Source organism: Mesoplodon mirus (assembly GCF_964341445.2).
Source record: "Mesoplodon mirus genome assembly, chromosome: 2".
NCBI classification, from domain to species: Eukaryota; Metazoa; Chordata; class Mammalia; order Artiodactyla; family Ziphiidae; genus Mesoplodon; species Mesoplodon mirus.
In genome coordinates, this window is record NC_138977.1 from 12,260,330 (window position 1) to 12,287,018 (window position 26,689).

At 37.4% G+C, this 26,689-nt stretch overlaps 1 protein-coding gene across 1 annotated transcript in view; it reads right to left on the bottom strand.

The window, feature by feature from the left end:
• The window catches only part of IL15 (interleukin 15), a 94,955-nt gene that overhangs the window by 15,392 nt on the left and 52,874 nt on the right, over nt 1-26,689 (bottom strand). Inside the window, exons 2-4 of the mRNA XM_082610961.1 lie at nt 6,039-6,137; nt 4,583-4,680; nt 3,174-3,258 (exon numbers count right to left, since the gene is read on the bottom strand). Coding sequence (XP_082467087.1) covers nt 3,174-3,258; nt 4,583-4,680; nt 6,039-6,050 — 195 coding nt within the window. The 5' untranslated portion in view covers nt 6,051-6,137. The remainder of the gene's footprint in view (nt 1-3,173; nt 3,259-4,582; nt 4,681-6,038; nt 6,138-26,689) is intronic.

Genomic DNA, 26,689 nt, shown 5'->3' on the forward strand with positions numbered 1-26,689 from the left:
GTAGTAAGACCCCAATTTCAGTCCTGATACTAATGGTATGTGTCATCTCTTTTATCTTTGTCAGGTTTTCTAAAGGTTTATCGACTTTATTGATTTTTTTTCCCGAAGTAAAGAGCTTTATGTTTTGTTGATTTTTGTCTATTGTTTTCCTGATTTCAATTTCATTCCTTCCTTCCTTCCTTTTTATTACTTCCTTCCTTCTGCACGTGTTGGGCTTATTTTGCTCTTTTCCCAGTTTCTTGAGACAGTAACTTAGATTGGTGAACTGAGATCTTTCCTCTTTTCTAAGGTAATCATTTAGTTTTATCAATTTCCCACTAAGTAAAGCTTTAGCTAAATCCCACAAAACTTCCTATGTTGCATATTTGTCTCCATTCAGTTCTATATTTTTAAATATCCTTTGAGACCTGCTCTTTGACCCATGGAATGTTTATAAGTGTCTCATTTAATTTCCAAGTGTTTGGAGATTTTCCTGTTGTATTTATGTAATTGACTTCTACTTGATTCCACTGTGGTTGGATAACATATTCTGCATGATTTCAGTTCTGATAAATGTGCTAAAGTTTGTTTTATGGTCCAGGATATGTTCAGTCTTGGTGAGTGTTGCCTGAAAAAAACGTTTATTCACTGTGGTTGGATGAAGTGTTTTTCTATGGAAATGAGTTATTGTTGGTTGACTGTGCCATCCAGTTCTTCTATATCCTTTCTGATTTTCTGTCTAGTAGTTCTATTTGTCACTGAGGAGGTACTAAAGTCAACTATTAATATATTTATGGATTCGTCTGCTTCACCTTTCGGTTCTATTATCAGTTTTTGCTTCTTACATTTTGAGGCTCTGTTGTTTGGTAGGTACACATTTAAGATCATTATGTTTTCCTGGTGGACTCATCTTTTACCATGATGTAATATCTCTCGTGACTCTAGTAATTTTATTTGCTGTGAAGTCTACATTATCTGATATGAATATAGCCACTTCTGATTTTTAAAATTATTGTGTGAATTATTATGTGCATGTGCCTCAGTTTCCTAGAGCTGCTGTAGCAAGGTATCACAAAGTAAGTGTCTTCTTTTTTTTTTTTTTTCGGTACATGGGCCTCTCACTGTTGTGGCCTCTCCTGTTGCGGAGCACAGGCTCCGGACACGCAGGCTCAGAGGCCATGGCTCACGGGCCCAGCTGCTCCGTGGCGTGTGGGATCTTCCCAGACCGGGGCACGAACCCGTGTCCCCTGCATCGGCAGGCGGACTCTCAACCACTGCGCCACCAGGGAAGTCCCAAAGTAAGTGTCTTCAAACAACAATTCATTCACTTACAGTTCAAAGCCAAGGAGTCAATTGGGCCTGTTCCCTCTGAAGGCTCTAAAGAACTGTCCTTCCTTATGGCTCTCAAACCCTTTGCAGCTCCAGGCGATCCTTGGCCTTCCTTGGTTAGTATCTGTATCATTCCAATCTCCTTTGGCTTGTAGCTGCCTCGGTTTTCATACGGCCTTCTTCCCTGTGTCTATGTATCCTGTTCTCTTCTTATAAGGACAAAAGTCATTAGATTTGGGACCACCCCACTCCACTATAACCTCACCTTAACTAATTATATTTGCAAAGATCCCATTTCCAAATAAGGATACATTCTGAGGTCCTAGGTGGACATGAATTTTGGAGGGACATTATTCAACCCACTACAGCATGGGTTTCTCTTCTTTTAATTTCAACCTACCTATGTCATTATATATATATATATATATATATATATATATATATATATATATATATATACACACACATATTATATATGTATATATTTGTATATATATTACATATATACATATTATATATGTATGTATTTGTGTATATATTATGTATACATATTATATGTTTATATTTGTATATATATTATATATACATATTATATATACATATTATATATATTATATATATATTATATATGTATATATTATATATACACATATATAATATGTATATATTTGTATATACATGTATATTTGAAGTGAATTCCTCATAGACAGCATAAAGTTGGTTTGTCTTTTGTTATCAATTTGGTCAATCTCTGTCTTTTATTTGTATTCTTTTTCTCCTCTCCTTCTAGGATGATAATGCTAGGAATGCTGGATCTTTTACTGTCCCAAAGATCCCTGAAGCTTTATTTGCTTTTTTTTCAGTCTATTTTGTTTCTATTATTCTAGCCTCAAGTTGACTGTCTTTCCTCTGTCAATTCATTCTGCTAATGAGCCTCTCCAGTTTGTTTCATATTCCACTTGTTGTATTTCTTAGTTCTGTAATTTCCATTTGGTGCATTTTACATATTGTATTTCTTTGCTAAGACTTTCTTTTTTTTTTTTTTCAGTTGTTTCAAGGATATTCGTAATTGCTTGCTGGCACATCTTCATGATACCTGCTTTAAAATCCTTGTCAAATAATTCCAACATCTAATCCATCTCAGTTTCAGAGTCTGTTTCTGAGTCTCTTCTCTTTCAAGTTGTGATTTTTCCTGCTTCTTGGTATTAAAAGTGATTTTTCAATTGTATTCTGGTATTTGGGCTATTATGTCAGGAGACCCTGGTCCTATTTAAATCTTCTGTTTTAACATGCAGCCACCCTGTGTAGGCTTAGCATAGAGGTTCTGTCTTATGTTTGCATGCTGTGATTCCAATGACGGTTCAGTTTTCAGAATCTTTGTGGTGCTAATTTGAAAGGTTTGGTACACCTGCTGACCCGGGACTCTCACTGGTCCCTGTTGTATCACCCACACAATAGTACAGCCCATATTTCTCCCCTCTACAGGTTCTGCCAGGTCAGCTGGTGTCTCCAGGTGGGAGAAGCATTCTCTAGCCCATGGAACAGACAGCCCTTCCCTGAGTCAGGCCATTCCCCGCACAAGGGCCACAAAGCCGCCTGGTTTCTTGGGTAGGAAAAGGGAGTCTCTCTAGCGGGTGGTGATGGAGAGCTCTTCATGCTGGGCCACTCATATATTGAGTTTTAAAGATAATTAGGGTCTGAAAATTCTAAATAAAAGAGTTCATTTGAGGTGCTACGAGGCTCACCAATTCTACAGAAACATTTTTGTTTCAAGTGAGATTTCACTAAGATTGACAGCAAAACACAAGGAATAACATACTCCATAGCAATTATACCAGATATTTTATGGAAAAATGAGTACTCACTTGAATAAGATCTTCAATTCTTTTCAAATCACTTATCACATGCTGCCAGTTTGCTTCTGTTTTAGGAAGACCTGCACTGATACAACTGAAAGCAAAACCAAAGAGCAAAGCATTTTGAATGAATATAATATTGTCTTGATGAATACTCTAGGCAAAAGAGCAATCAAGACTTTTTTTAATCCAAAAAGTGAAAAGATGAGTGCTATCCTTGCCTTTGTGTATTCGACAGCCTTGTAGATGAATATAAAAACTGAATATATAGTACAACTCTGATGCTTTAGGCTAGCCTGATGACCAACCTGCATTAAAGAAAAGCCTAATTTGAAGGCGTGACTTATAAATAACCTGGTGCAATTTATCACAATGAAATAAAAACAGTGCATGATGTGTGGCAGTGCTCAGTAATGTTTTTGAATGAATTATTACTTTTCTTTAAGTAGAGGTCCCATCAGACTTTTATGTCTAATAAATGGGTAAAATTCTTAAAATAAGCAATTATCTTTTTCATGTAATGATCTTGACAGTAAATATTCTTTACAATAGGTTAAACATGCCCCTTGCATGCTCCTTGTAGCAGCTTTCTCCATAAACGTTATGGACTTTAGCCTAATCTAGTCATAAAACTAGATCATATAGCTTACTTATTGTTTGTAAAACAGTAACTTAATATCAGGACAAAAGACACATACACTGACCAAGTAACTGTAGAATAATTCTTAGAGCTTCAGGAAAAATAGTCTCTCCTTGATGGATCCTGTACAGAAGCATGAGAGCCAATACTATTTTTTTCTTTTGAGAGGAGGATTACCTGCACAAATCTATGGTTCCCCACAGCATGAAGGCATTATAGAGTAAAACTGAACTGAGAAATTTCATAACTATAGGTTGGGTGAGTGCAGTGTATTGGTTGCATCTAACAGAGAAGAAAAAGTTAATAGGCATGGAAAAATATGAAAGTTTATTAGGAAGAAAAATAAAAGGCCTCAATAAAGAAAGAAATGTTTTAAACTGAACTAACATAAGGCTCAAAGGATAGGAGAAGTCAGTGCCAGGGACAGATAAAAAAGTAATGTGGGTGAGCCCTCAATATCTAATTTTTTTTACTGGTGTGAAAATCACACATGATATTAATAAAGAGTGTACTTCCAATTTTAGTTAGATACCAAGAAGTCCAATATATTTTCAGGATATAATACTCATTTGGAATATTACAAGAATATAGAAATGCTCTGTAGGATGTTTACCAAACCTCCTCTGAATCTCCCATAATCTGTCCTCTATCATACCCCAAATACTGAGTACCTAAGGATTTAAGCAAACTGAACATAAACCAATTTAATAGAGAAGATATTGAAGAACAATGATCATGGTTATTAACATGATGATTTTATGCTGAAAGATAAAATTACCCCACAATGAAGACATGAATGCCAGCCTCAGTTAAAAAATGACTGTTCAGAAGTAAACACAAGTAGCACTGGATGGAAGTACTTCTCAAATACGGTTTCTGAAAAATATAATCATAGACAAAGTGGTTAAACTTTTTAGTTAAACTTTTTTAGTTAAAAATTTTTTAGTTAAAAAGGAACAAAATTGGGTCATTTGTAGAGACATGGATGTATCTAGAGACTGTCATAAGAGTGAAGTAAGTCAGAAAGAGAAAAACAAATATCGTATATTAACGCATATATGTGGAATCTAGAAAAATGGTACAGATGAACCGGTTTGCAGGGCAGAAATAGAGACACAAATGTAGAGAACAAATGTATGGACACCAAGGGGGGAAAGTGGCGGGGGTGGTGGTGGTGGTGGTGCGATGAACTGGGAGATTGGGATTGACATATATACACTAATATGTATAAAATGGATAACTAATAATAACCTGCTGTATAAAAAATTAATAAAATTTTAAAAAGAGATTTAAAATAATTTTTAAATTATCATATTTTTAGGTTCCAAAATGTAAATATATCAAGATTTCAGAATTCCTTATCAGAATTAATGAAATTAGAGTTTACTTTTTTTGCTTTCCTCCCTACCTTCAGCTCTGTCTCCTATGTGCAAAATTCTTCAATACATATTTTTCCAGATGCATTTCAATGACAATAATTTAAAGAAAATATACATATTTACTAATTTACATATATGCTAATATTACCACTTAATTTGTTTTTATTATCCTTAACATCCTTTTCATCCTTCTTTCCTAATATGTCCAACATATTTCATACAACACAAATTAGTAACATGAATTACTAATATAGGTGTACTAGTTATATATTAATTTCATGTGATGATGAAATTAAAAATTAATATCATTTGGAGAAAAATTGGATAGAAATGGAACCAACCAAAGATACTCTATGTCATCCTGAGAGTCAATATATAATCATTTTTCTGGGTGATTTAGGAAAATCACTTATCTTAGAACTTCTCAGAGTTTCAATACCTCTGCCTGCCTCTTTAACATTGTCAAAACCTTTATAGTTTCAGACAGCAGTGTTGACTTAACCACTTAACCTCTAAGAATCTGTGCTTCATGTAGTCTACACTGAAGGGATGAATAACACCCAGAACTGTTAAAGACTATACAACTTACTGAGTACATAGACACTTAAAGAACAAAACAGGGTGAGATAAGTGAAATAATACATTTACAACAACATGAAGGGCACATCAGGGTGTTAACAGACTTTAAAAACCTGTTTTACTTATTTTCAAGACAACAACAATCCATATGTGAACGTACCTCTGTGACTTCCCAAAATATTTAGAGAAGAGCCATATAACTTACTATGAAGTATCTGAGATACAAGTGATCTTTTAAGAAAAGTCCATATACTATCTTCATCTAATTTTTCTTACCAAAATTCTCATTACTCAATGCCAGAGTAAATCCTTAAGTATTGAAGAAGAGCTGGCTAAGGCATTGGGTTTCCAGCAGCCATCCATCCAGAATACTTCCTACAACACAACCCAGAGTAAAGATGATCCATTAAAAACACAAGTGGACAAATGGGGGGAAAGGAAGGGAAGAGAATTAATATTTACTGAGCACCTACTTTTCCACGGGCACTCTATTTGTCACTTGATATGTGTATCACATTTAATCCTCAGAACAATCCTATGGTGTAGGGTTAGCAGCATTTGAGTGAGCTGCCCAGGTCCCACAGCAAGTACAAGACTGCCAGGATTTGAGACCAGGTCTGTCTGATTACAGAGCCCAAGGCCTTTCCACTATATTATGTTCCTGAATTGGTTAAATTCCAAAACCATATTAATGAAAAGCAGAAGCAGCCAAATATCTTATGTATATAAGCTACTGACTGTTAATGTAATTTATAACAGAAGTAGCTACTTCTACAGACATGGAATAGATGTCTTCAAGTCTTTAAATCACTGTTAATTGAAACATCACTTGAGAATTTCATAAGTAACAAAATTTGTTTTCTTTAATTCAAAGTGGTGAAGAATGTGAAGATTACACATTCCCATATTCAATTCCATTTTATTAAAGAAAAATTTTAAACCAAAATATATAAAATATAATTATTTTTGCCATCCTTCTAAAATAGTATGTATTTGTTGACCTCCCCTTCAAAAACCAAAATCCACCACATCTCCTGACATAAGCTTTCACTGAAAATAAGTTCTGTAGACTAAAATTATTTTATTTTTCAGATGTTTTTAAAATATAAAAATGATTATAATATATGATGTATAACTCTTTAAAAGAAAAACTAGGATTTAGCTAGGTATTAAAGATACTGTAAAAATATATCCAATAAAATTGCCCTTTTTTCCACAACCAAATATTAAGTCTAATCCTCCTGTTATGTACAATCTAAACCATCCATTAATCAGTTTAATTAAAGCAACCTCTCTTTGTTATTCTCATCTTATAATCATTTTCTTTGTCTATGTTATCTCAGTACTCCAAATTTTTTGCTAAACTTTAAAATTATCTTTGTAATTTCACCCAAAGTCTCTTAAATTCCCTACCTCCTTTTTAGTTGCAGGATCCCCCCACTCCACATTGTTCAAAAAACAAAATTTCTGACTTGGGACCAAGCAGTACAAAGGGTGATATAATTGTTAATAGGCCTCATGAAGCTGCTTGTGTAAACAATGAGGATTTCAATCTTGGGCTTTTACATCAGTGAGTCTCCACACAGGCAGGATGTTAAAATCTTACCAATGAGACTTTCACTGCCTTGTCCAACTACAATCAGTCAAGGACAACTAAGAGCTTTAGCCAGAATGCTCCATGACAAGCATGGTGGAATTAGTAGGAAATGGCCTCAAAGACTTCTAACAAATAACAATAATGGAAACCAGTGTTAACTGAAAGGAAATTTTTACAGCTTTGATCGTTATGTGGCAAAAAAACGGACGTAGTCTTCTGGGCTGACAGCAAAGACTGATTTTTCATAACAGCTTTGGAAGCTTTCAACCTTCTACACTTACTGTATGTAGTTCTGTGGATCAAAAACTTTACTAGGAATGTGTGTGTATAGTCCATGTACGTGAAGAAGACCTGAAAAGGTAAAATACTCTATAACTTTCTCTTTGACCAGGACTCAATGTTAACATTTAATATAATATCATTAATGATGGCAATATTAATTAGAATAAGTATTGTTTACCGAGTGCTTTTAGGTTTACAAAATTATCTCACATACATTACCACATTCCATCCTGGCAATATCTTTATGTGAGAGATACTACTCTTATTTTACAGTGAAGAAATTGAGGTTCTGAGACATTAAGTGACTTGCTTCAGGTAAATGTCATACGTGTCGCTATCAGAATTCTACCTTAAAATCCAGGTTGCACAGGCGGAGGAGAGATGCAAGAATATTACAAACTTTATGGTTGAGAAGTGGAGGCCCCTTACTCTAGGAAACATCTGACCCATCCCATGTGAATCATGAAAAGCCACTGCTCTCTGATAGTTTACAAACAGGTCTTTCACTTGTGGTTGCCAAGGGGACGGGCAGCTAGGGGAGGGATGGAGTGGAACTTGGGGTTAGTAGATGCAAAATATTATACATAGAATGGATAAACAACAAGGTCTTACTGTAGAGCACAGGGAACTATATTCAATATCCTGAGATAAACCATAATGGAAAGGAATATAAAAAAGAGTGTATATATATATATATGTGTGTGTGTGTGTGTGTGTGTGTGTGTGTGTGTGTGTGTGTATAACTGAGTTACTTTGCTGTGCAGCAGAAATTAACATGATGTTGTAAATTAACTATACTTCAAATAAAAAAAAAAACAGGTGTTTCAAACTGTTCTGACGTGAAACAGAACTTGAGTCCTTTCACATACATCATCTCATTTGACTCCCACAAAATACCTGTTAGAGACAAGTGGCTGAAACCAGGTTAATTACTTTCTGAGAAGTGTAGGAATGAAATAAATTGTCCACTTCCTTTTATGTCATATTTTTGAAGAATTATGGAAGCAGTGTTTAACCCTGCCATACAATTTGCATATAGTCATGAAAGGTCCTCACCATCAGCATCTTTGGTTTTGTCCTTCATTCACCTGGTACCTAGATCCAGGAAAAATAAAGACCAAATCCCAACCCTATCCTCAAGGAGCTCTCAGAGTTTAAGCAGGACTTTTTTGACTCCTGTGACTGGGTCTCATTGCAGGGTACCCACTGATCTTATGGCAGTACTCTTATCTTAGCCTGATGTCACTGCCCAAGAGTAAGACACCATGAAGAGAGGACAATCCACACAGTGGGGTGGCAGCTTTAATTCTGGAATGACATGTGAAAATAAGTGTAAACGTTATGTTCTATACCAATAGTAGAGTTTTTCCCAGTGAGGAAATACAATCTGGCACACCACTGTTTTGTTTATTCTGTTTAATTATTTACTTGCCTAGTCACACATTTAAAATAAACTTAAATAGACGTAGCAAGGAAAGAAGAGATATAAGTATTGGTTTATTTGGTAAACATATGTATCTAATCACTCAAAAAAACTAAAATTGAGGGCAAGCCAAGGTTGATTGCTTATGTGGAATATAAAGAATGTAAGATAGCATGGCTGTCCTGGATCCAATATATTTGTTGAGTACTCACTATGTGCTAAGCATTTCTGTATGACCTTGGAGTACATCAGTGAATGTAGGAGACAAAGAACCTTGGTTTCCAGGAGAAAGACAGACCATATATAGTATACATAAATAAATTGATTATATATTTCTTTAGAAAGTGGTTAAATGATATAGGAAAAAGCAAACAGAATAAAGTAAAAAGGATGAGCTTGCAACTTTAAGAAGGGTACTCAGGGCAGGGTTCAGTGAAGATGAAATTAGATCAAAGACTTAAAAGCAGAGAGGGCATGAGCTTCAAGGACATCTGAATGAAGAACATTCGAAGCAGAGGATACAGCTGGAGCAAAGCCCCAAAGGCAGCTGCACACCTATGAGTCTGAGGATCAGAAAAGACACCAGTGGAGAGAGCGAGGCAGAGAGCAGTCTGAGGTGCGGTCAGAAAGGTAGGGGGAAATGGGGATAAGGTCACACCCTTGCAGGCACTGTAAGAATCTGAAGTGAGAAACCACTGCAGCATTTTGAGCAGATAATTGATGTCATCTGAGTGACCTTTGTAAGAATCCTTCTTGGCTCCTGTGTAAGGATAGGATGTAGGGGTGGGCAAGTATGGAAGCAGGGAATTATACAGCTCTAAGAATTTAAGTGAGAGATGGTGATGTTGAACAAGGCGGGTGGCAGTGGAGAGGGTCATATGGTTAGAATCTGGAAACACTTTTATGACAGAAGCAAAAGGATTTCCTGACAGACTGGTTGTGAGTGAAACGAGAAAGAATTACTCAAGTCTTTTACCCTGAGCACCTGAGAAATGGAGCTGCCATCAACGGAAACAGGGCAGGCTATGAGTGGAGCAGATATTTTGAAGGGAGGGGGCCAATCAGGAGTTTTAGTGTTGGATATGTTGAGCTTGAGAGGTCCACTAGATACACACATGGAAATGTCAAATAGGCAGTAGGAGACGTAAATCTTGAATTCAGGAAAGTGGTTGGGCCTGAAATAGGTAAGGAATTCATGACACTGGTTGGGATGACCAAGACACAGTTAGAGAAAAGGCAGAGAAAAGGACCAAAGACTGAGCCAGGGTAATTAGTCAGAGAGAGAAAAAAAAGAGAGAGTCATAAAGAAAAACCCAAATGACAGACAAGTGAGAAAAGGAGAAATGAGGAGAGTGTGATGTTCTAGAAATCAAGTGAGAAAAGTATACCCAGGAAAAGGAAATGATGATCATGTCAGATGCCCTGATGGGTCAGGGAAGACACAGACTGAATGATGACCAGTGGGCTTAGCAACGTGGAGGTCATGGGTGACTCTGAAAAGAGCACTTAGAGGGCGGTAATGGAGGCAAAAGTCTACCTGAAATGGGCAGAAGAGAAAGTGAGAGGAAAGGATTGTAAATTACTAGTGCCGACTGTTTCGAAGAATACCACTCCAAAAGGTGATAATAGATGGTAGAAAGTGAGGGAAATAACAGCACATTTGTATGCTGAGGGAAAAACTGAAGATGTAAGAGAGAAGAACAATTGCCAGAGTGATGTTCTTGAATAGGCAAGCTGAGGATGAGGATGATATGTGTGATATTGTGATTTATAATAAAATATATATTTGGTCTTCGTCCTCATTTCTGGCCCATCGCTCCTAAAACCCTAGGAATTTCCTAGTGACACGAGTGATCAAGAGTCTTTGAGAGTGATGAAGTCTTTTATTACGATAATAAGGTAACTTTTGGACTCCACCCAAGGATATGGGCTGGTGGTTGGGAAAACCAACTGTGTGATTAGAACGTTGGGACTTTCAGTCCTATATCTGTCCCCCACCTTGGGAGTGGAGAGAGGAACTGGAGATTGAGTTCAATCACCAATGATCAATTATTTAATCAATCATGCCTATGTAATGAAACCTCCATAAAAACCCAAAAGTTCAGGGTTCAGAGAGCTTCCGGGTTTGGGGACCACGTGGAGGTGTTGGGAGAGAGGCACACTTGGAGAAGGCATGGAGCTCATGGTGCCCTTCCCCCATACCTTGCCCTATGCCATCTGCCTATTCCTGAGTTATATCCTTTAATAATAAACCAGTAAACTGAGGGTCTTGGGAAGCTCTGATTTATAGCCAGTTGGTCAGAAGCATAGATAACAACCTGGACTTTCAATAGGCAACTGAAGGCAGGTGGTGGGAGGCTGGTGGGGTGGGAGGGCAGTCTGGAGGACTGAGCCCTCAACCTGTGGAATCTGACTCTTTATCTGGGGAAAAAGTGTCTGAACTGAGTTGAATTCTTGGACACGCTGCTGGTATCTGAGAACTGCTTGTTGGTAGTAGGGCAAATCCACCCTCCTCACATTGAAATTGAGTGCTCAGAACACCAAAAGAGTATTTCGTACACAAGGGGGGTGAAAAATCGTCATCTATTATCTCGGCAAGGAAGGCTGAGTGTAAGGAAGGCTGAGATGTATGGACTGAGCGGGAGGTAGATGTGATGGTGAAAGTTCTCAACATTGTTTTGATTTTCTCAATTAGGACAAAAAGTCATCAGCAGAGCGTGAGACTGGGGAGGTGTTATGGGTTGAGGACAGGAGAATATATGAAATAGCTATCAAGGTATGGAGGACAGTTAATTTGTTGCAGGAAGGGGGACCCCTTCCAGGGCCCACAGGTGGGTTCTAGTCTAACACTCGGAAATGAATTGTGCGAGGAGACACACATGCTGACAAAGCAAGAAACTTTATTGGGAAGGGGCGCCCGGGCAGAGAGCAGCAGGGTAAGGGAATCTAAGAGAACTTCTCTGCCACATGGTTCGCAGTCTCGGGTTTTATGGTGATGGGATTAGTTTCCAGGTTGTCTCTGGCCAATCATTCTGACTCAGGGTCCTTCCTGGTAGTGTGCATTTCTCAGCCAGATGGATTCCAGTGAGAAGGATTCTGGGAGGTTGGTAGGACATATGGACTGACTGTTAAGTATTTTATAAAAGCCTAGCCTATTGGTCATGAATGGTCAGAAAGTAAGATTACTCAGTATGCTTGTGTGTGTTTTCTACAGCCATGTTACCACATACAAAGAATAGCTAGGCCTGGGATAGGTAGAGAACTGGATTTAATTACAGTTGTGTATGCCAAGCAAGTACAACCAAGAGAAAGGCAAGGGATTTTAGAGTATATGTAAGGGAGTGTAAGGGAGATATGTCTAGGTAATAGAGGTTTCTTTTTTTAATTATAGGGCTTCATAAAGGAAGTGTTATTGGAATCATACCTTGAAGAATGGATAGATTTTAGATATGAGTAAAAGGAAAGAAACAACATTCTAGTTGCAGGAAAGAGCCTGAACAAGAACATATACAAACAAGGGTTGTGTATATTTAGAGAAAAGAGTCATTTGATAACAGTGAAAGTAGTGGTAGGTAACATGGACAAAACTGTCACCATTGTATAAAGCAGGAATTGGTAAACATTCTCCGTAAGGGGCCAGATAGTAAATGTCAGCCTTTGTAAATCTTGTAGTCTCTGTTACAATTACTTAACTCTGTGATTATAATGTGAAAACAGCCATAGGCAAGGCATGAATGGATGGGTATGGCTATATTCCAATAGAACTTTACTTATCAAGATAGACCGTTGGTGGATTTGACCTATAAGCCAGCCTCTGACACCTAAGGTTCCAATCACGGAGCCTTGTAGAATTAAGGTGCACTACCCTCCTGGCACATCGATATATGATTACCAACCAGGAAGCTTAATAGAGATTTAGTGTCCTGAGTTTTTGCTCTGATTTTATTAAGTAGATAATTGATTAAACGATTGGCCACACTCAGTGCCTCCTTGTCTGGACTGTGGCTTCCATGTGAGGGGTACACCCTGGGGAACATGCCAGACACCCCACTGGACTGTGGGAAAGAACATCAGAACATCGAGTTATATCTATATCGATTTTTCATTTGTTTGGTAGGTTTTACAGTGTGCAGAAGACATTAGTGTAGAAGTACATGCATAGACATATAATGGGGTGATATGCTCGGACATTTTTAACGATAAGAATTGTGCTCTAAATCAGATGGAGAGCAGTGTTTTAGAGACTGAGGAGGTAAAGTCTCTCCAGGCTAAAATCCTACATTTGGCTCCTTCTAACAGACTGTGATATATTCCTCTCTCTTGACAGAATTACCCCAACACACGTTTGTTTTGTTTTGTTTTGTTTTGTTTTAATGAGGCCCTCAGACCTTGGGAATAATATCACACTTTGTACTGATCTCTTAGTGTTCAGTGTTAATTCTCTAACATTTAGTAATCAGTCCCAATTTGAGTATAGTTGAGAAAGTGATATCTTTAATGTCTTAAATTGTCCTGTCATTAAGTGAACTGGCATTTTTTCACTAGTTGTTTTCAAACTGTTTTCAATTGACACCCATATTATGAAATTTCCAAATGAAAAATTTCATTAAACACAATCTGTGTTCAATATTAAGGCTAAAAAAATCCAATATGAACTATGTTACCATCGGTTACTACTGAGATTTTTTAAAACTACTTCATATAAAACTATGATTTGATGTTGGTATTTAATTCTCTCATAAGACCACACAACATGTTATTAGGGCCTATAAATCTCAAAAGTTTATCGAAACAACAAAAATAAATGATTAAGTAAGATGTTTCTTAGTATTTAAAAAATACCTTTCATACCAGACCTTAGAAAATTTAAGATCCATAGAATGTCTGTGAAATAATGATGTGAAAATGCATTCCAAGAAAATAAAAAAGTTATCCAAGAAAAGGAAAGATGTGTATATAAGAAATTATGGAGAATAAAACATATAATATTTATACTTGGGTATAAATAACAAATGGCAACATTTCTTAAAAGTCCATCTTTTAAATATGATTCATTCATTTTTTTTGCAAAACTGTGAGATTCTTGTGGTTAGAAACCTTGTTTATCTTGTTCATTACTGTACCTCCAAAATATAAAAGCATACTAGGTACAAAACAAGCACATATTACATGTTTGTTGGATTTTTTCATTTCTTTACAACTACATTGCCCTCATTCTCACACTATCAGCCTCTTACCTGCACTTGCCTCCCTGTCCAGCAGGTGTCCCAGTTGGCCACTGTAATACCATCCTAAATAGCACCTATGTTTCCTCCACATTTTATCTTTCTGCTACTTTTAGTTGGCCAATTTCCAATTCCAAGCTAAAAAGTATTGCTGAAAAAAAAGTGCCATTATAATTTTTTGAGATGCAGCCTTTAATGGTCCTTCTCGACATCTTGCTAATGATTTCTGGTTATTTCTGACATTCTCCACTATGGTGTTAAAATCAATTTTATTGAGGTATAACTTCAAGGTAATAAAGTACATCCATTTTAGGTATATGATATGCAGGTTTTGACAACTGTATATACCCATGAAATCATCCCTACAACAATGATAGAAAACAAATCATTTATAATCACAAAAATTTATCTCATGCACCTTTACAGTCACTCCATTCCCAACCTCAACACCAGGCAACTCCTGACCTAATATGTACTTTTCCAAATGGCAATGTGGAAGGAAAATCACAGATAAGCTCCATGTGGTAAATATTGTGAGAAAAGAAGGAAAGGAAGTAAACTCATGCTAAGATTATTATTTTATTTGGTGAACATGCAACACACTCATGATGATTAATTGCACAAATCAAGAGAAAAGTTCAATACAGGAAAATAAAACCCTAGATATATCATAATTTTAAGCCAAAAAATAAAATAAAATAAGGCAAAGAAAACTTAAGCAATCTAACAGAAGGCAGTGGTAGGCATAAAAGGAGAAAATTAAACAAAGAAATCACAGTAAAAAGTTCATATATAAAAAGTAATGGAGCAGAAGTAAATCTAAACATACAAGTACAGTCACCCACACATGAAAAGATGTGATAAAAACTACATTTGCTTACTAAAAGACACTTACAATGGGTTTAAAAAAATAGAGGCAGAAAAACAGATAAAATTTTAAATATGCTATTTATAAGAAATGGAACAAAAATAAAATGTTACCAAAAGCTTGAAAACAAAAAAGTACATTAAAACATATGCTAAGCAAATATGAGTATAGTAATAATAATAATACCAGAAAATTAGAATTCAAGAGAGAAATTCAATGAGAATTCTAAGCAATAATGCACATGGATAAAAGTTACAACCTACAAAAGGATATAGCAACCATGAACCTTTATGCTTCTAATAACATAGCTTCAAATTATATAGAGGAAAATCTAATAGAAAAACAAGTAGTTATTAAACACTGTTCAGAAATTTAAACATAAACAAAAATGAGTAGGGCTATGGTCTGGGTATGCAAGTTAGCTGGTTCTCAGAAAACAACAAGAACAACATTAACAACAACAACACTGCCTTGTAGCATTTGCCAATTTCTGTTGTGTAACACCCCACCCTACTGATTTCAAGCCACAGTATTTTAACAACTGGTTCACAAAATTCCTGCATATTTAACCACTGGCTCTCACAAGCCAATTACAGCTGTCTCCAGCACACCACTGCCTGTGGTAAATTTTAAAACACAATGAGCAATGCTTTATGTAGTATATATGTATATTAGGTTAACTATAGTTAGATGAAAATATTCTACCTTACAGAAATAGCACATAGAAAATAAACACATAGAACATTCATCAAAAGTTGTTTATGACATAGACCTAAAATGTTATGTGCTAAATCTAAAGTAACATCTCAAAAAAATTACAAAAATCTGAAATCACACCTGCCACATTTTGTAATCACAAATCAATAATATCAATAATCTTGGATGATTGGGACTTCCGTGGTGGTCCAGTGGTAGAGAATCCACCTTACAATGCAGGGGACGTGGGTTCTATCCCTGGTTGGGGAACTAAGATCCCACATGCCACGGGGCAACTAAGCCCGTGTGCCACAACTACTGAGCTTGTGCACCTCAACTAGAGCCTGTGTACCACAAACTACAGAGCCCATGGGCTCTGGAACCCGTGTGCCACAACTACAGAGCCCACGCACCCTGGAGCCTGTGTGCCACAACTAGAGAAGAGAAAACCTGCACGCCACAATGAGAGAAGCCCGCGTGCTGCAATGAAAGATCCCACATGCCTCAACAAAGATCCCACGTGCCACAACTAAGACCCGACGCAGCCAAAAATAAATGAAATAAATGAATAATAAATAAATCTTAATTAAAAAATACTGGATGATTGAATTGATAACATTGAATTAAAATATCAATATATTGAATTAAAAATCAATAATAAAAAATAGAAAAATTTAAAAAATCTATCCACTTGTAAATTATCCTTTTAAATAATGCTGGTTTATAAAAGAGAAAATCAATTTGAAAATAACACTTCATGTCGGAAGCCATCCTGGAGCCATTGCACCATGACAAAGTCATAAGCAATGGAAGGCGAAACTGCAAGGCAGCGCCGTGCCAGGAAGGTGGACTACAGCTCCGTTGTTATGTTTTACATACAGGGGCAATTTTGGGGGGATGTTGCTCCACGTGAAAGAAAAATTCCTCTAGGACTCCCCCTCCTGAAACTACTACAGAATGGGAAGTACCCGCTACAGCCCCGGGGAAATAGGTAAAGAATTAAGAGCCTGGAACTAAGGGGATGTTTTTATGAAAAACACCCTCTAGTATGGAGTTATGGCCATGGGCCAGAGTTCCTGATGACGACATAGGAAATTTATGGTTCTATTATAAAGGAAGATTAATTATAGAAAAACAAATGACTAGAGCAGAATTCGTTGCCAGGATAGGGAGAAAACACTGTCTCAGTTGAAGAAAACAACGAGAGAGAGCATGCAGGTACATTGTAAATATTTTCATGGAACCATTGTAAAAGGTTGCTCGTGCAAGAAGAAAAATAGGAACAAGTAGCTTTAACTTTTACAATTGAAATAATCATATAACTGCTTGACTTGGTTACTAAGAAACAACCTGTGATTAATGGGAACTTGGGGAAATATTTTAATAGGACATCTAGAAACTAGGGGATATTTGTTTTAATAAATCTTTATAGAATATTTTGAGGTTTGATTGTGTTAAGATTGTTTGGCCACGTACCTGGTAATGTAATCAACTACAATATATAAACCTGTGATTGTAAACAGTAGAGGAAGAATGAAGAATAAAGACATGAGAAAGAGAAACATGCAATGCTGATACTTTAAGAAGTGTAATAGAATTATTTCCTTTGCCGACGCTATCCATCCCTCGGGTATCCCTGGACTCGCTGGAGCTGGACTCCGGCAACTTCATTAAAAAAATTATTATGGCAAAAGTATAACATAGAGAATTGTACAGACTTTCACAGAAAATAATTAGTTTGAAATATTTTATTATGCATTAATCTCAAGAATCCATAAAAATAATTTTAAAAAGAGAGTTAAGTGTTACTAAAGATAAAAACAGAAGTTAATAAAGTAGAAAATGGTAGTTAGTAAAACCAAGAGATGGATCTTTGAATAAGAAATCTGGTCAAAACTAAAAAGGAAAGAAAGTGTCAAATTATACACATATATATTAAAAAGCAAAAGAGGCCATTATTAGTATAATTTTTATAAATTATATGTTCATGCAAATCAATTTGAACATTGACTTTCTAAGAAATATAAAAATGGCCTCACAAAGATAAGGAAAACTTAAAGATTAGTCAAAATATATGTAATAAAAAGATTCTGATTTCATTATGAAGGTTTTTGCCAAACATTCAAGGAATTTACAAATCCTTAAGGTAATATAGGATTATTCTAATTCATGGGCACCAAAATCTGATATCAAAACTATGTAATGATATCCCAGGAAAGAAAATTATATAGCAATCTCTTATATGAACATAGATGCTAATAACCAAAATAAAATATTAACAAAATTCACCAAGCAGAGTGTTAACAGAATAAAATTAAATAAGCAGGTTTATTCTTGAAAAGATGGTCAACATCAGGAAGTTTATTAGTGTATTGACTACATTAACAGCTTAAAAGAGAAAAGTCATACAGTTGCCTTTGTAGATGGAAAATATTTGACAAAATTCAGCATAAATTCTTAAAGCAAAAAAAAATCGAAACATTCTCCAACTGATAAAGAGTGTCTACTACAAACGTGCAAGATTCCTATCTGGGAAATTCCTATTTTCACTAAGTACAGGCACAGAATGAGGAGACGCACACTTAGGGCTGCCAGTCAACACTGATGTGGTCACACTGTATGGGTCCTAATCCTGACACTCATTTACTCTCTAGGTGATTCCAAAACATGCATATACATTAGTTCTTTTTTTTCCCCCCCAAATCAGCAAAATGAAGATGATCATAGAACATACCTCCTATGATTACTGTGAAGATTATGGTAAAGATTAAATTTTATATTGTGCACGAGGCATGGTAGGGACTCACAACATCATCTTTTAATATTACATGGGCATCCCATCAACAATCCTTCAGAAAAATATGGCAGTTGTCATTATTATCAGCCTTATTTCACAAATGAAGAGAGTAAAACTCAGAGAAGTTAAGCAATTTGCCCAACGTTATACATGATAAGAAGGAACATGACTGGAGTTTAGTCCTGCTTCTTTCATTCACTAATTCATCAAATATTTATTGAGCCCTTATTATGTGTCAGTCATTCTTCTAAGGACACAGCACTGAAAACAAAACAAAACAAAACAAAACAGGAAGTTAGGAAACAAGTAAATGAGCAATTATAAAGCATGACTGTTAGTGAACTCAATTACCGTGGAGAACAATAAATACAGTACTTGTGAAGTTAACCTCTTTTTTACAAAGGATGGGCAAGAAAGAGCTCACCAATAAGGTGACATTAAATGGAAGCAGAGATATGGGGACATATGTATATGTATAACTGATTCACTTTGTTATAAAGCAGAAACTAACACACCATTGTAAAGCAATTATACTCCAATAAACACGTTAAAATAAATAAATAAATAAATGGAAGCAGAGATCTAAAGGAAGAGAATAAGAAAATGGTGTCTGAGGAAACAGTTTTCCAGGCAGAGGCAACAAGGAATACAAAGACCTTGTGGGAGAGGCATGCTGGGAACAGCAAGGAGGCTCTAATTCAGCCAGAAATTCGGGAGGCGAGGCGAGAGGAGAATAGGGGACAGTGGCAGGAGGTATGCCATCAGGTAAGGACTTAGGCTTTCACTGGAAAACCCATCTGGAGCATGTTGAGCACAGATAGTGTGTAAACTGACTTTGATATATTTTTGTGTGTGTGTGTGTGATCTTACTTCCCCAACCAGGGATTGAACCCGTGCCCCCTACAATGGAAGCTCGGAGTCTTAACCACTGGACTTCCAGGGAAGTCCCATGGCTTCAATTTTTAAAGCCACGCTCTGGCTACCATATTGAGAAAGACTGCATGGGCAAGTGTGGGTATAGGGAGATGAGTGGGAAGCTGCTACAATAATCCAGGATAATGGTAATGGAGATGGAGAAAAGTGTATGTTTTGAAGATACAGGATTTTCTGATGAATTGGATGCTAGGTATGAAAGAAAGAGAAGTGTCAAGGATGATGTTGAAGGTTTTGGCCCGAAATGGGGAGATCCGGGTTACTGTTTATTAAAATGAGGGAGACTGGGAGAGGAGATGATCTGAGGAAAAAGTCAGGAGTTCAGTTTTGAAAAGATTAAATTTTACGATTATTAGATATCCAATTTTATCAAGATGTTGAGAAGAGAGCTGAATTTCAAGATAAAGATCCTAGAAATAATTATGGGAATGTTGATAATATACCAAATGAGCAATAAGTAAGTAAATGCAAAGGGAACCAGAGACCTATTGTCTTCATTATCCAGCTCTGTTCACCAGACATGTATTGAGCATCCTCTGTGCCTGGCACTAGAGTTACAAAGGTGAATAAGCAGTCCCTGTCCTAGAAGAAATTATAGAAACACACACATACTTTCATTATAATACTGTAAATGCTAAACCAATCTGGGTGCCACAGATTTGTAGGTAGAGAAAGCATCCTAGAGGAGATGACAAAAATTGATTACCTTAGAGGATAATTAAAGTTAGCCAATCTAAGAAAGGAGAAAGGGGCTTTCCAGGCAGAGGGAAAATAATGGGCGAAGGTATGGAGGCATGAAACACTATGAAGCATTCAGGTAGACTCCAGGCACTTCAATTTTATCAGCCCATCAAGTTGGAGAAACACTATGAAGCATTCAGGTAGACTCCAGGCACTTCAATTTTATCAGCCCATCAAGTTGGAGAAAGGGAGTGAAAGTAGTATGGTCAATGATAAATGGGTTGTCATGGAGAGCCCTACTTGACAGGAGAATTTGCTGTTCACTGTGCTCATGAGTGCAATGCACAATCAAGGTTGCATTTGATTTACATCATCTTGACCACCCTGCAGAGAATATATATAAAGGAAGCAAGACTGAAGGTAGCAAAACAAATCAAACATTATTATACTACATAGTTCACAGAAGGCTCTACACTGAAGAAGTAGTAATAGGAATTGAGAAGTAGTAGTAGTATTACTTATTGGAGCAATATTTTCCAGCAAAATTGGCAGGTCTTGTTGGCTGTCTGGGTATGTAGAGTGGGGCGGGGTGAAGAGGGGGAAGAGTCTAGAATGACTCACAGGTTTTGGGTTTTGAATAATAGGGTAGTGGGGCCACTAACTGAGCCTGGACACAAGACAGGGCTGATCTGTGGGGAAGATGACTCACCCAGCGTTTGACATGTTAAGTTTGGGAGGCTGGTGGGATATCAAAGAAAATGGTCTGACAGATGAATATGCAAATTAGAAGCTCAAGACATGGCAGGGCTGAAGATATAACGCATGGGCTTAAAACCGTAAGTTCAGACAACATCAAGCTAGGAGAGCATGTAAAGAGAAAACTGCAGTGAGAAAAGGGAAGAACAACAATCTTCAACCTTTCTTCAGATAATGGCTTCGGTGAAAGGCTTCTAATTGCTTGGGGTTATTGGTCACAGCTAACATGATCATACAGCAAGCAATTACAGCCCCCTCGTGGACTCAGCACAATCTCCTTGAATGTACAAAACACATTTTTTCAATTTGCACATTTCTGAAATAGGGTCGCATCTTATAAATGATCTCTATCCTCATCTCCAGAAAAGCTATTAGTAAAAAGATTGTGCTTCTTAAAGAAAATGATGCTGTTTCAAGGTAAGTTCTCTGGGAAGGAGACCCTGAGACAGATTTATGTGCAGGGTGTATATTGGGAAGTGCCTTCAAGATTGCTCCCTTTGGGGGAAGGAAGGAGAAGTAAGGCCATTCATTATGCAGTCACTCTCTGGGCTCTGTGGAGCTCTGAAGCTGGGATGGCCCTTGTTGTTGTCCAAGTTGGAGAAAAGAGGGCCTTGGTAACACTCCGCTCCCTGCAAAGAACTCTGGATGCACACTGCCCTGGGAGTGGGTGTGACCTTGGACAAGGAGAGGTTCTCCCAGAGAGGACTGTCAGATGAAGACCCTAGCAAGTAGCACTCCAAGCCGTCGGGGTAGCAAATTTGTCATTCCTGAAGGAGAATATGGCCATAGCATGGCATCTACTGCAAATGATATTTATGAATAAAGGAAATACAGCATTTGTATCTCAATGTGATTTGATCTTAATATGGTCATGAAGTATTACACGTAAGTATTCCCTGGAACAACCCATTTCAAAATCTGTTTTAGTAAAAGCTTAGGGCATCTGGAGTCCTACCCTGTTTGGCATAAAGTGGAGAAGGAGAACTACTCTGGAAAATTTTAAAAATTATGTAAGATCAAAAAAGGCATTCAGGGCTTCCCTGGTGGCGCAGTGGTTGAGAGTCTGCCTGTCGATGCAGGGGACACGGGTTCGTGCCCCGGTCTGGGAAGATCCCACATGCCGCGGAGCGGCTGGGCCCATGAGACATGGCCGCTGAGCCTGCGCGTCTGGAGCCTGTGCTCTGCAACGGGAGAGGCCACAACAGTGAGAGGCCCGCGTACCACACACACACACACACACACACACACAAAGGCATTCACTGCAAAATTCCTAAGGATTTACTGAAAAATTATTTGACAATGAAAGACTAAATAATAATGGTTAAGTGCTAACATACTGAGCACTGAGAATGAGTCAGATTTACCATGAAATTAGTGGTGCTTATGCTCTAATGCTTCTATCCTACATTGCCTTTAGTGAGGAAGCAACAGCCGCAGCCCTGTAGTGGGGGCATGGAGGGTGGCCCCAGCCTGGTAGTCACGTTCTACCTTCTAGTTGTCATCCTGGGTTTGCAGCAGGTCCTATTAGCAGGCAGGCTGCCAGCACTCCCCTCAATCTATCTGGACTCCAATGACAATCTAACCCCAGCAGACCTCCTGGAGAATCTGGACCTTATCTGTTACTCTAAGGACATGAATACCAAGCCTGATGCCTTGATGCTTCAAGGCCACTATGTCTCAGGCTCTCAGCTACTTTACTTTATTTAGATATGTGCTGATGAGCGTTTCCCTCCTCTCACAGTTGGATCTGCCCACAGGGGTGGGAATGGAGAGGCAAGAGGAACAGTGAGGAGGTGGTCAGGCTGGACCAACTGCAGAGGCACTGGCCCATCTGAGATCAGGCCAAGTGAAACCCCAAAGCTGGACTTCTCTGAGGCTTCCCTCCAAACAAGAGGGACTGCCTGAGCATGAAGCCCTGGAGGAAGTTAGAAAAGTGGTACTTCCAGTAATGTGTTCTGAAGGTAAATGAATATTTCCTAAACCATCAATAATAAAAAAGAAATTTCAATCTACTTTGCTAGAGAAATGAATAACTTTTCCTTCTATTCTCTCTATAGAAAATATTAAAAATCATTACCATATGAAAGAGGAAATCTGAGTGTATGCAGACAAAAACCCAGCTTAGAATATTGTTGTTCTTCGGTGGCTCTTGTTCTTTATTTGGGAGCTTGTTTTATACAAACTGAAAACATGAGCTCTTTAACCTTTTTTTTTAATGATCAGTGACACTTTTAACATCTAAAAGCTATGCACTATCTCCTCAGGAAAATGCACATAAACACATATCCAAAAATTTAGATGAAATCATCTGAAGCTAAAACATTAAATCCTCTAGAGGTCTCAGGATCCCTTTCTCCTAGATTGTTGGCTTCATAAAATGATTTTTTTACTGCATATCCATAACACATACAGAAAATACATTTGTTTATCTCCTATAGTGCCTAACATTGCAATAAACACAATAGAAGTTTAATAAATGTTCACTGATTTGAATTACCCAAGAACTAGGTAGTAGCCAACAGGAGACACAGAACCATCCTCATAATTTTATGCCTGGTCATGTCTTACACTATTTCATGCTTTACTTTTTTTAAAAAAAGACCTAATTATTGCCATTGTGGGTTCAGTTTTATGGTGGAGGTAAAATAAACATTAAACAACAAACTCAGTATAACTGCTTGGATATGACTATACGTGCAATAAAAATGCACGTTTAGGAGAGGAGAGCACCTGTAACATAGAGAGTACTCAATAAATATTTGTGGAGTGATTGTGAATACATGAATAAATGAATAAATGAATAATAAATAAGAATGGATAAAGGCTGCTGCAAATGGAGAAGGCTTTTGGATGGCATGGCAATTGAGATTAGTTCTGAAGAGTGAATATAACTGAAATAGGAAGAAGGAGGCTATTCCAGCTAATATAGACCCAGCATAAATTATACCATCCAAGGATGAGAAAACTTAAGAGGAGCCACCAACTGGAAAGTATTGAAGGAAGTCACAGAAAATACATTTAAATAGGCGGGTTGGAGCTGTACTGCATTTAACCTTCAAATTCAAGGTAAAGAATCAGATATTTTTTCTGGGAGGTGGAATACAACTTTAGATTCTTAGAGAGTGATGTTACCTAACAATTGTCCTTGACAGGAATTAGTAATTAAATCCATAACTGAAGAGAAACAAATCACATATCATTTTGTTTGTTTGTTTGTTTTGCGGTATGAGGGCCTCTCACTGTTGTGGCCTCTCCCATTGCGGAGCACAGGCTCCGGACGCGCAGGCTCAGTGGCCATGGCTCACAGGCCCAGCCGCTCCGCGGCATGTGGGATCTTCCCAGACCGGGGCACGAACCCGTGTCCCCTGCATCGGCAGGCGGACTCTCAACCACTGAGCCACCAGGGAAGCCCTCACATATCATTTTTTAACATCAGCTACTATGACACTCAGCCAGTTGTTTACCTATTAGATAAAATGTTACCCTAACCTGAGAGACAGCCCTTCGACTTTAATAAATGAGTTTTGTTTATAGTCATCAACAGACATTCTTTTTTTTTTTAACATTTTTATTGGAGTATAATTGCTTTACAATCGTGTGTTAGTTTCTGCTTGATAAAAAAGTGAATCAGTTATACATATACACATATCCTCATATCTCTTCCCTCTTGTGTCTCCCTCCCTCCCACCCTCCCTATCCCACCCATCTAGCTGGTCACAAAGCACCGAGCTGATCTCCCTGTGCTATGCGACTGCTTCCCACTAGCTATCTATTTTACATTTGGTAGTGTGTATATGTCCATATATAAACTACCACTCTCTCACTTTGTCCCAGCTTACCCTTCCCCCTCCCCATGTCCCCAGGTCCATTCTCTAGTAGGTCTGCATCTTTATTCCTGTCTTGCCCCTAGGTTCTTCATGACCAGTGTTTAATTTTTTTTTAGATTTCATATATATGTGTTAGCATACAGTATTTGTTTTTCTCTTTCTTACTTCACTCTGTATGACAGACTCTAGGTCCATCCACCTCACTACAAATAACTCAATTTCATTTTTTTACGGCTGAGTAATATTCCATTGTATATATGTGCCACATCTTCTTTATCCATTCATCTGTTGATGGACACTTAGGTTGCTTCCATGTTCTGACTATTGTAAATAGTGCTGCAATGAACATTGTGGTACATGACTCTTTTTGAGTTATGGTTTTCTCAGGTTATATGCCCAGTAGTGGGATTGCTAGGTCGTATGGTAGTTCTATTTTGAGTTTTTAAAGGAACCTCCATACTGTTCTCCATAGTGGCTGTATCAATTTACATTCCCACCAACAGTATATGAGGGTTCCCTTTTCTCCACACCCTCTCCAGCATTTATTGTTTGTAGATTTTTTGATGATGGCCATCCTGACCGGTGTGAGGTGATACCTCATTATAGTTTTGATTTGCATTTCTCTAATGATTAGTGATGTTAAGCATCCTTTCATGTGTTTGTTGGCGATCTGTATATCTTCTTTGGAGAAATGTCTATTTAGATCTTCTGCCCATTTTTGGATTGGGTTGTTTGTTTATTTTGATATTGAGCTGCATGAGCTGTTTGTAAATTTTGGAGCTTAATCCTTTGTCAGTTGTTTCATATGCAAATATTTTCTCCCATTCTGAGGGTTGTCTTTTGTAACAGTCATTCTTTTTTACAGGAAAGGAGAGACTGTTGATTCTTCAAGAGTGAGAATTTGTAGTTGATTGCATGCTGCACCCACATGTTAATTATTAGATGGATAAGCAGAGGATTGGGTCATAATTAGTTGAGATCCCAGGATAAAATTTCCCAGCCTCCCCAGGACATATGCCCAATAAGAGCTTCCATCTGGCTTGTGGCCATTTTGTTACTGTTGCTTCCTTAAATATATATATATTATTATATATATATTTTTATATATATTATATATATTTATATATATTATATATATTATTATATATATTATTTGCTTTATATAATATTCATGGTATTTCTCTATTTTGACTGGCGACTAAAGCTGGTCTTTACTCAATCTCTCTACAAATCTGTTCACAGTATGTTTGGGTTATATCCCCTTTAGAATTCTAACTATTGATAAAAGTGAAAAGTAAGCAATGTTTTTTTTCCAGAAAATTTGTACCACCCCCTCCAGCCTAAAGCCTATTCTTCCCCTTCAGCATAACCTTCTCCACCTGCAAACAGCTATTATTCCAATGACTGAATGTGAAAGTCAACTTGGGAATATTGTCCTAATATATAGATAAGATAAAAGTGAGCCAGAAGTTATCAAACAATTTGTGCCAGGTTCCCACACTGCTTCTATTACATCACAGTGTCTCTCACCATTCCCTAACTGTCCAGGGAACTTCCCAATGTTGGCTGTCCATTGCGGGTGTGTTTGTGTGTGTGTATGTGTGTGTGTGAGCACACACACACACGCACACACTCATCTTTGCCGTTGCACAGAATGTGATAAAATCTCTGCTCTTATAGAGCTTATATGTTTTTTAGTTTGACTATACATTGTGGAAGTGTGCTGTAGACATGCAGAGATAAATAGTGCTGACTATTTTTGGCGGGGAGGACTGCATCACGTGGCATGCGGGGATCTTAGTTCCCCGACCAGGGATAGAACCTGTGCCTCCTGCAATGGAA